Below are 10,493 nucleotides of genomic sequence, written 5' to 3'. Positions count from 1 at the left end.
TAATTGCTGTAAATAATAACATGGCACGTTTTGGCCGTTAAAAAGCTGTTTTATCAATCAGTGTGACCAATGAATTAAATACGAAAAATCCACACTCCGATAATGTTGGTTACTTTAAGCGATAGTACTCGATAGTCCAATAAGATAGATGGTCTTCGATAGCCTGCCGATAAATAGTTTTTCGATAACAACAGGCCTGGGCAATAAACTGTTTGCCGACGAGACTTTAATTGTAAATTATTTTTAAAAGAAATAATAAGCAATGGCTTCCATATTGCGCACGGGTAAACTGCTGCGTTACTTTGCCGGCTTCACGCGCAATGTTGTCGTCAACTCGGTACGAGACTGCGAGAGCAGTTCCCTGCTGCAGTCGGCGCCCTGCATGTGCGGACAATTCCAGAAGTAAGTTTCGAAGTTTCGATCCGGCATTACGCAATGCATGTGTTTGTATAAAAAGGTGCAGCAAAATGCCAGAAAATGTTTTAAGACTATTAAACACGGGCAGTGTTATACATGAACATAATGTAGGCTGTCAATGTAATTGAGATAATTGTATAAAAGTCTGCTCTGTTTACATAACCTCAACGTGTTAGCTACAAGTGAGAAGAGAAATCTAATAAGAATTATTCTTACAGCGGCTTTGCTAGCAATGCTGCAGCCAACAAGGCGGAACTGACACTGGACAGACAAATCAGACGCTTGGATCAGGATGCGCGTCGTATTGGACGCATTTCTCGTCGCGATCTGGAGGAGGTGCTCGATGAGATACGCACACATCGCACGGCCACCAGCTCACAATCGCTGTTGGTTATACGCTGCTGTGGCAATCTGGTGCCCGAGGAGCTGCCCGAAGTGCGAACTGCCTTGGTGCAGGAAATCTGGAAGACACTGAATGCGTTAAATGTGCCCATGGATATATCGCACTATAATGCGCTGTTGCGTGTCTATCTGGAAAACGAACATCAATTTGCCCCTACAGATTTTCTGGCCGAGATTGAGGCCAAGGGCATTGAGCCCAATAGAGTAACCTATCAACGTCTCATTGCTCGCTATTGCCAGCAGGGTGACATAGAGGGTGCGACCAGGATACTCGAATTTATGCGCGCCAAGAATTTGCCTGTTAATGAGAATGTTTTCAATTCCTTAATCTTGGGACACTCTCAGGTGAGTTGATCACAAATAGATATATGTTAAAGTATCTCCACGTCTGTAATATAATTAATATGCACGACTTCTGTGTACAGGCCAATGATCTGGAGTCTGCCAAGGGTATTTTGACTGTCATGAAACAGGCGGGCTTGGAGCCCAGCGCCGATACCTATACGACCTTGCTTTGCGCCTTTGCGCGTCATGGAGACCTTGATTCCATGCATGCTACGTTAGCTGAATGTGAGCCCAAGGAGATTATCTTGCTGGACAAAGATCTGCTGGATATAGTGTACACGCTCACAGTTAATGGCCATGGCGAACAAGTGGATACCGTGCTGTCTAAGATGCGCATCTCTCCTGGCTTTAATCAGGATGCTGTAAATATTATTTTGCGTCTGGTTAACAAAGGCCATGAGGATGTGGCATTGAAGCTGCTGCGTTTAATGCCACGCAGCACTCGCGTCAATGGCGAGCCTGTGGATGTGGGCGCTTTCTTTATACGCCAGCTGGTCAAGGCGAATCGTCCGGTGGAGAAGATTCTAAGTATTTGCCGCACGTTGCAAGCAGAGGGACTGAATCCCAAAGCGTTGACCATTGCCACTGAGGCTGGCTTAATGCAAGGCGTGGCCCACAATGCAATGCCGCTGTTGCAAGAGATGCGCAGCATGGGATTGCCCATACGTCAGCATTACTTCTGGCCACTCTTCTGCGCCGTAGACTCCAATCAAGTGCTTGAGATAGTGCGTCGCATGCAGCAGGAATTCGAAGTGAATCCTAATTCCGAAACCATTCGTGACTATGTTATACCCAATCTGAAGGAGAAGAACTGGGAGCGCATTGTTACCGTGTTGCGTGACGCCGGCGTGCCCAACTCCACGGCTGTTACGTCCGCTGTCTACGCTGCATTGACCTCTCATCAAATCTCCGAGGCCGCCAAGATTATGGAACAACATCGCGCCTACTATGTGCCCATACTCTTCCGTCAGCCCCTGATATTGGCTCTCAGTCATACCAATGACTATGCCGCCTTCATTCGCTGCGTACGTCAACTTCATGAAGGTGTTCAGCTCCAAGCCGGACGCGAAGCCAACGAGGAGTCGGCGGAGCCCGCAGCCAGCACCAGCGATGTGGAAGCTAGCGCCAGTGCTGAGCGCAGCACACCCGACATCGTGGGCGGCATTGTTCATGAGGCTGCTATTTACTTCCGACGCGAGCGTGTTGCCATGCTGGAGAAAGTTCTGCAGGGTCTGGTGAAGCAGGGTCTGTCCATTAGCAGCGGCAAAGCTACTTCGCTTTCTGAGCTCTTGGGCTCTGAAATGACACCCAAGATTGCAGATCTGCTGGGCAAGCTCACATCGGGCGAACTCGAACCAGTGCCTTTGCCCAACAGCGGAAAACGTGGACTCGACACCCTAACCATTGATGGTAAGTACTCCTTATTAAGAAAAAGTATAAATATTACAAGAGTTATAAACAATTTTTTCATATTATATCAGATTAATTTAAAAATATTAGAAATTCAGGAAATCCAGACCAAACTTCTCGGCATTGGCATGAATTTGCGAATTGCGAATGAATAATATGTGTGTAATTTTTGGGATTGAACAATAATATACCTAATATTAGCTATAAATTATTATTTCGTTCAAAATGAACACGTTAGAGTTTTTATTAATCGTCACAAATATTGATTTAATTATTATAATTATTCCTATTCCGTACCATATCTAATTTATTTGAAACAGATGGTTTAAGTTTTCATTTCACACCTATGTATACTAATCTTTGCAGAGCTGGAACGCTTCATCAAGAACGTGGAGGCCAAGGGCGAGAATGGGAACAACATAAAGCGTCAACTGCTCAATGCGTGCTTCCGTTCACAGAATCTTGAACGCACTCTACAGGTTATCGAACGGCTGGAGCAGGAAAAGTTCCAAATACCCATTGGAATTTATGCGCAGCTGACAGATCTTTATACACATCACAAACGCAGCTCGGATGCACTGGCGCAGTACAAGAAGCTGCGTGAGGCGGATGCCAACTTTAAGCTGGACAACTTCAAGGCAGTGCGCTTGGCCGACTTGTTGCTGCAGGAGGAGCGTGAGAAGGAGGCGATGCAGCTGTTGCAGGAGAACCAAAAGGAAAATGTGACAGCTGAGGGCGAAGGCAGCTTCAACTATGTGAGCACCATTTGGCGGCTGTTAAATAGCATGGCGGAGTCTGGCAATGCGGAGCAACTGCAGCGTGTGTTTGATGTGCTTATCGCTGGAAATTATATGCAGCCCACAAATGTGCTGCTGGGACCGCTAATCAAGGTGCATCTCAGTCGCGATGACATACCCAAGGCTATGGATGCCTTCGAGCGAATTTGCCAGCAGCACAAGGCAACACCCTGGAAAAATGAGCTCGCCTGTCGTTTGATTCAAAAGGAGGACGCTGCTAATTTGCAGCGCCTAACAGACTTGAGCACTGGCATTCATGGCGAAGTTAATAGTTTATATGATTTAGTATTTTCATTTGTCGAATGCGGACGCGTGCGACAGGCGCGCAAGATCCTGGAGACACCTGGACTGCGCACGCGCCCACAGCGCATAAGCAATGCTTGCGATCGTTACAAGAACGAGGGCATGCTGCAGCCGCTAGAGGGTTTAATTGAGGCTACCAAGGATTTGGGACATATCGATCGCAATAAGATTTATTATACGCTGCTGTTGAGCTATGACAAGGCGGATGAAGCGGAGAAAGCGCTGGGCTTGTGGACCAAAATGCAAGAGGAGGCAGTAGCGCCAACAGATGCTTTTCTCATCAAGCTGGCCGAGCTGCTGACGCGCAAAAATATGCAAGTGCCATTTGTAGTGCCTGAGACGGCAGCGCCATCGCGCAAGACAAAGCGCGCTAAGGCAGAAAAGCCTGAAGCGGAGACCAAGGTGCAGACACCAGCTGCCGCTGCAGCCCCAGCTCCAGTCAAGTTGACGCCTTCCCATGCTGCTGTATTCAGACGCGCTCTGCAAACCAACGATGTGGATGCAGCTGTGGCCGCCAAGCAGCAGCTGGCCAGCAGCGACAAGATCAGCATCATGGACACTTCACGCCTCATTGAGCTTCTGGTACGCGCCGATCGCCTAGGCGAAGCCACCAAATATGTGGATGAGATGCTTGCAGCTAAATTGCATCCTCAGCCCAAGATTTTCAAATATTATTTGAACAAAATTGCAGCAGGCGGAGATTTGGCTGCCATGGAGCGCATCAATGAGCAGCTGAGCGATGAGCAGAAGCGTCTGGCTAGCTTTGATAATCGCTATTGTCATGCCTACATTGTGGCCGGCAAGGCGCAACAGTATCTGCAGCAGTTGAGCGACAAAGTGGAGGCAGCCAAGTCAGCCGACGAAGTGGCCAAGCTGGCGGAAAAGTTTCCACGCGGTGGTGCTGTCGGCATACTCGACAAGCATCCCGAGCTGACTAAGCAATGTATGTTATATATATATCTATCAAATATGATCAATGTTTTTTTAAATGGTCACATCTCTTACAGTTGAGTCTCTCGCCGAGAAATATGCAGCTCACAATCAGCTTGGGCCCATGAATGTGCTCTGGATGCATTTGATTTCTAGCGGTCAGGAGGTGGCCTCTAAGCAAATCTGGGATAAGCATTTGTCCAGTGCGCCACGTTTGATGTTCCAGCGCGTGTTGCAGACAGCGCGCGAGCAGCAGGACGAGAAATTGGCCTCAACAGTTATAGCGCAGTTGCGCGATAGCAAAATCTCGGAGGGTGCCATTGGCAATGCGTACTCCTGTCTCTTGGACATACAGACCAGCAAGGGCAACACAGACAAGGCTATGGATGTGCTAGCCAATGCCATTAAGGATGTGTCCTTGGAGAATATCAATCGCACAGCGCTGTTGCGTTTGAAGCAAGCTGTGGAGGCTAAGTCACAAAAGTTCCCCTATACGGTGCCCGAGAAGCGCACCAAGGCGGACGAGTCGAGTTCCTCCTCGAGCAGCAGCAGCAGTGATGACGATGTGGCGCCCAAGATACCAGAGACAGTGCCGCAGAAGCCCGAAAACGCTTAGTCTACTAAATATATTAATTAATACCTAATTAACTAGTATTTTAATGTTTTTATAATCTAAATAAATATGCATATATTATTGTTTTTGTTGCAAGCAAGATATGAAACATTTTGTTTATTTTTATATGACGAAAAAATTCATAGAAAATTTCATTTCTTTTTAACGATGTTTACGACACTTTTGCTTTTGATTGCCGCTCGCAGTCTTGCAACCTCCTGCTAGTCTCCTTTCCAAGTCATCTAATGATGACTCGCTGGGCTCGCCCACATCTGTGAGATTGTTGGGAAATGGTATGCGCTGATTGTGCCACTGACATCTCAGCTTCTTAACCGTATCCACAATGGCGCCGCCGGGTCGTGTTCTCGCCGTGGGTGTGGCGCCTTGCGATTGGCTGCGACTAGCCGGCATTTTAGACTTCTCTTTTGTCTCAACTGATTTGCTGCGGGGTTTCCTGGGCTGACCGATTTGCTCATGATTCCGTCTGGCCAAGGGGTCAATATTGGGTGGAATATTCATACAATTCGCCATGAAGAAATAATGAAACCAGCAAGCAAATTCGAAATTATCTTGGAACTTGCCACGCACCAGTTTCTCCATTGGTATCACCTTGTTTATTTTAAGTGCAAGAAATGTATTTCTCAGCGTAAAGTAATTCTTTAAAAAATCACTTTCGGTCATTGGATCAAATTTGACTTTACGCATAGACAAGCTGCCAGGGAATAATAAGTCAATAAGACAACAATAAGCGATGCCGGTTGATAGATCTTCAATTCTTGCTATATTACTACGTAATGTAGTATTAAACCAGCTTAATAAAATCGAACGCGAGAACTGCGGTGCATTCTTGGTATAAACGAAACTATTGACAGTGTATTTAGGTGACATTATGAAAACACATTCAGATATAAATTTAGTAAAATTTTATAAAATGCCTATAATATAAAACAATGAAGTATTGTTGCCGAACCGTTCAACTGAAATAAAATGTGTATTTGAAAATTACTCTCAATGTGTAGCCTACTCCGAATTTTCATTTCAAAAATTTGATGCTGCCGCCAAGCTATTCGTTTCTCGACCTGCCACCACAGTCGATGACAGCTCTAGCGATGGCTAGCAGCACATCGATTAGAGTTGCCATACTTTGAAAAGTCATCAAGCACCGCGTTTGCCAACGTTTAGCAGTAAAAATTTTCAATTAACTTTTTGGTGAATTTACGCGTTTTCGCGATGCCCAGCAGCGACGCAGAAAATGACTCTAGCAATAGCTCGAGCAGCAGCAATAGTAGCAGCGCCAGCGGCTCAAGCAGCAGCTCCAGCAATGAAAGTGCAAGTGATGCTGGCACCAATGGCAGTGCCAGCCGGCCAAGTGAAAAGGAAGAAGGAGAACTAGACGCAACGGCAGCTGACCAGCCTGAAGAAGAACAGGGCCAGCAGGAAGAGAAGCTCACACGACAAGATCGTGAAAAGGAACAGTCGCCGCTGCTTGAACAAAGCACATCGGATTCGACTGACACGTCTGCGAAGCAAAACGAAGCAGATGCAGATGCAGAACCGACAGCTGAGACGCAAGCAGATAAAACTATAGAAGAAGATGCCGAGAACAACACTACAGTGCATACTAATGGAAATACTAAAGAGAAGACGCCAGACTCGGATGCGGCGGACAATATAGAAGAGGGTGAAATAAGCGATGTGAGTAGTGAATATAGTTAATTGTGTTGGTAAGTTTTAAAATATATAATGATTCTTTCAGAGAGACGACGATGATGTCCCGGTGATAAGATCCACAGTAGCAGTAGTTAAGCCGCAAATTGCAAGCCAAGTGCGTAAACGCAGTCGTAGCGCTAACAGACGTCGCAGCCGCAGTCGCAGTCATAGTCGACGTAAAAAACGCAGTCGCAGCTTGAGCGCACAACGTCCACGTTCCAGTTCAGTGGAGAGACGACGCATTGAGCGTCAAAAGCGCCACGAAGAGCGCGATAAACGCGATGGACAGCGACAACGCGAGCGTGAGCAGCGGCATCAGCGTGAAGGTTCTAAGCGTAAGGATCGCGCTCCAAGCGCAGAGCATGAGGATAACGCCACTGTCAGCGTGCCAGCAGCTAAGATAAGCGAGCGTCAGCGTCGCACAGTGGACGTGTTGACGTCACGCACGGGTGGAGCCTATATACCGCCGGCTAAACTGCGCCTAATGCAGGCGGAGATTACCGACAAAGCTTCGGCCGCATATCAGCGCATAGCTTGGGAAGCGCTTAAGAAATCCATACATGGTTACATCAACAAAGTGAATGTAACCAACATAGCCATTATAACACGCGAACTTCTGCGCGAAAACATTGTGCGTGGTCGTGGCTTGCTCTGTCGCAGCATTATCCAAGCTCAAGCGGCCTCACCCACCTTTACGCATGTCTACGCCGCCTTGGTAGCCATTATCAATTCCAAGTTCCCGAACATAGGGGAACTGCTGCTCAAGCGCTTGGTCATACAATTCCGACGTGCCTTTAGACGTAATGATAAAATGGTTTGCATGTCTGCCACTCGTTTCATTGCTCATCTTGTTAATCAACGCGTGGCGCATGAAATTTTATCACTGGAGATGCTGACGCTGCTTGTGGAAATGCCCACCGATGATTCGGTTGAGGTGGCCATTTCGTTTCTTAAGGAATGCGGCATGAAGCTAACGGAGGTCTCATCCAAAGGCATTGGCGCTATATTCGAAATGCTGCGGAATATCTTGCATGAGGGCAAACTGGACAAGCGTGTTCAGTATATGATTGAGGTGCTGTTCCAGGTGCGCAAGGATGGCTTCAAGGATCATCCGGCAATTGTGCACGAACTGGAGCTAGTCGAAGAAGACGATCAGTTTACGCATTTGATGATGCTGGACGAAGCCACCGAAACAGAGGATATACTGAGTAAGTACAGCTGCCGGAAAAAAAATATTATTTGTTTATTAATTAAAATTTGTATCTTTTATTTAGATGTCTTTAAATTTGACGACGCCTTTGCTGAGAATGAGGAAAAGTACAAGGTACTTAGCTATGAAATATTGGGCAGCGAAGCGAGTGGCTCTGGCAGCGGCGACTCCAGCGGCTCGGGCTCCGGCTCAGACAGTGATACAGAAGGCGGCTCCGGCGCTGAGGGAACAGCTGAGCAGGCTGGCGATATTATTGACAATACGGAAACAAACTTAATCGCATTACGTCGCACAATTTATTTGACTATCAACTCCAGTTTGGACTATGAGGAGTGTGCACACAAGTTGATGAAGATGCAGTTGAAGCCTGGCCAGGAGGGCGAACTGTGCCACATGTTTCTCGATTGTTGTGCTGAGCAGCGTACTTATGAGAAATTCTATGGACTCTTAGCGCAACGATTTTGTAGCATTAACAAAATCTATATACCGCCATTCGAGGAGATCTTCCAGGATACTTATCAGACGACGCATCGTCTGGACACGAATCGTTTGCGTAATGTGAGCAAGTTCTTTGCACATTTGCTGTTTACAGATGCAATTAGCTGGGATGTGCTTGAGTGCATCAAGCTGAATGAGGACGATACCACTTCATCCAGTCGCATTTTTATAAAGATTCTGTTCCAAGAGCTGGCGGAATATATGGGCCTCGGCAAGCTGAATGCAAAGCTTAAGGAGGATGTGCTGCTGGACAGCTTGGCGGGACTGTTTCCCAAAGACAATCCACGCAATACGCGCTTTTCAATCAATTTCTTTACTTCCATTGGTCTGGGTGGACTTACCGATGATCTGCGACGTTTTTTGAAGACTGCTCCCAAGGTGGTGCCTGCTATAAATGCAGAGATTCTCAACAGCGGCACCAATCCTTTCAAAGAGGGTGGAGCAGCAACAGCAGAAGGTGCAGTCGTAGTTTCAAGCAGTGACAGCAGCAGCGAAAGCAGTGAGAGCAGCAGCGACAGCGAGGACAGCTCCAATTCCGACTCCAGCGAACCCGCACGCAAACGCAAGCGCAAGGATAAAGAGTTGAAGAAAGCCAAGTCCAAGAAGCATGATAAGAAGCTGCAGAAAAAGGAGAAGCAGAAGAGAAAGAAAAAGGAGAAACAAAAAATGAAAAAGGCAGCTAAGAAAAAGTCCAAACGCCAACGCAAAGTGAAGAGCAGCAGCAGCAGCAGCAGCGAGAGCGAGACCGGCAGCAGCGATGAAGATAGCGACAGCAGTTCAAGCAGCGACACATCCAGCAGCAGCAGCGGTGCCAGCGCTAAGAAGGAGCAGCTCAAGAGCCAACGCAGGCAACGCGGCGCTAGCAAAAGCAAAGAGCAAACAATCGTTGTCAAGCGCCGCGACAGCGATGACTTCAATCTGGAGGGACCAGTGGCAGCAGCACCGCAGACGCCAGCGACGCAGCGACAGCAGAATGGACATGGCAGGCTGCAATCCGAAAGGGAACGCTCGCGAGAGCGACAACGGCCTAGAGAACGGGAGCGTGAAAGGGAACGACAGCCAGAGCGAGAGCGTGAACGACAGCCAGAGCGTGAGCGTGACCGGGAACGACAGACAGAGCGTGAGCGTGAACGGGAACGAGAGTCAGAGCGTCGGGGGCAACGTCATGATGAGGAGCAAAGAGGAAAACGTAAGCGTTCCACTGAACGCGTGCAAGAACGTCCAAGGGAGCGTGAGCGCTCGCGCGACAAACAAAGGGACAGAGAGCGGGATCGTGAGCGTGATAATCATAGAGACAGAGAGCGGGATCGGGAGCGTGAACGTGAGCGAGATAATCGACCAACACGTCGGGATAGAGAACGCGAGCGTCATGATTCACCACGACGCCATCATCAGCATCAGCAACATCAACGACGCAGCGTGTCCAAGGAGCGAGGCTAATGCCTGCACCCTCTCCTCATTGCATTATTAATTGTAATTATAATTTTGTCAACTGTGTACAAAGCAAACGATCTGAGCCCCGCAGCAACAATATCAAATGTACAAAAAATATATATGGAAAAAAAGTTAATAATTGCGTTTTTATTAATTATAGTCTGAATTCTCAAAAGTTGTGGGAAAATTTCAAATAAACATATTGCATGGTAAATTAGATTGGGAATCTGAATCAATGATATTTATACTGGAGTTTCAATTAAAACTATCAGCTTAGAATTGTTGAAAGCAAAAGTGAGGCAATTATAACATATAATTTAACATTTAATACAAAAGTTGTATTTACAATAGTTAAATATTAATTTGATAGCGAGAGCATTGAGAATATCTGCTATAAAATAACTTATTCAAGTTAGCTCCAATA

At 47.0% G+C, this 10,493-nt stretch overlaps 2 protein-coding genes across 2 annotated transcripts; both read left to right on the top strand.

The window, feature by feature from the left end:
- Positions 1-207: 207 nt before the first annotated feature.
- On the top strand, positions 208-5,278 carry LOC108608438 (leucine-rich PPR motif-containing protein, mitochondrial). The gene is made up of 5 exons (XM_017999814.1): positions 208-402; positions 636-1,164; positions 1,245-2,574; positions 2,941-4,617; positions 4,682-5,278. Exons 1-5 carry the CDS (start codon positions 263-265, stop codon positions 5,218-5,220), a joined length of 4,215 nt encoding a protein of 1,404 aa, XP_017855303.1. The 5' UTR covers positions 208-262; the 3' UTR covers positions 5,221-5,278.
- Positions 5,279-6,365: 1,087 nt separating this feature from the next.
- LOC108594234 (pre-mRNA-splicing factor CWC22 homolog) lies at positions 6,366-10,189 on the top strand. The gene is made up of 3 exons (XM_017979346.2): positions 6,366-6,912; positions 6,974-8,135; positions 8,202-10,189. Exons 1-3 carry the CDS (start codon positions 6,448-6,450, stop codon positions 10,073-10,075), a joined length of 3,501 nt encoding a protein of 1,166 aa, XP_017834835.2. The 5' UTR covers positions 6,366-6,447; the 3' UTR covers positions 10,076-10,189.
- Positions 10,190-10,493: the final 304 nt, after the last annotated feature.

Source organism: Drosophila busckii, chromosome 2L (genome assembly GCF_011750605.1).
Source record: "Drosophila busckii strain San Diego stock center, stock number 13000-0081.31 chromosome 2L, ASM1175060v1, whole genome shotgun sequence".
NCBI lineage: Eukaryota > Metazoa > Arthropoda > Insecta > Diptera > Drosophilidae > Drosophila > Drosophila busckii.
This window is presented reverse-complemented; position numbering and strand designations above follow the sequence as displayed.

Bases quoted from the DNA above. Each gene is read 5' to 3' on its own strand.
- LOC108608438 (XM_017999814.1), top strand. From the start codon at position 263: ATGGCTTCCATATTGCGCACGGGTAAACTGCTGCGTTACTTTGCCGGC. The intron at 403-635 runs GTAAGTTTCGAA...TTATTCTTACAG, and splicing joins ATGTGCGGACAATTCCAGAA to CGGCTTTGCTAGCAATGCTG. The intron at 1,165-1,244 runs GTGAGTTGATCA...TTCTGTGTACAG, and splicing joins TAATCTTGGGACACTCTCAG to GCCAATGATCTGGAGTCTGC.
- LOC108594234 (XM_017979346.2), top strand. From the start codon at position 6,448: ATGCCCAGCAGCGACGCAGAAAATGACTCTAGCAATAGCTCGAGCAGC. The intron at 6,913-6,973 runs GTGAGTAGTGAA...TGATTCTTTCAG, and splicing joins AAGAGGGTGAAATAAGCGAT to AGAGACGACGATGATGTCCC. The intron at 8,136-8,201 runs GTAAGTACAGCT...TCTTTTATTTAG, and splicing joins CGAAACAGAGGATATACTGA to ATGTCTTTAAATTTGACGAC.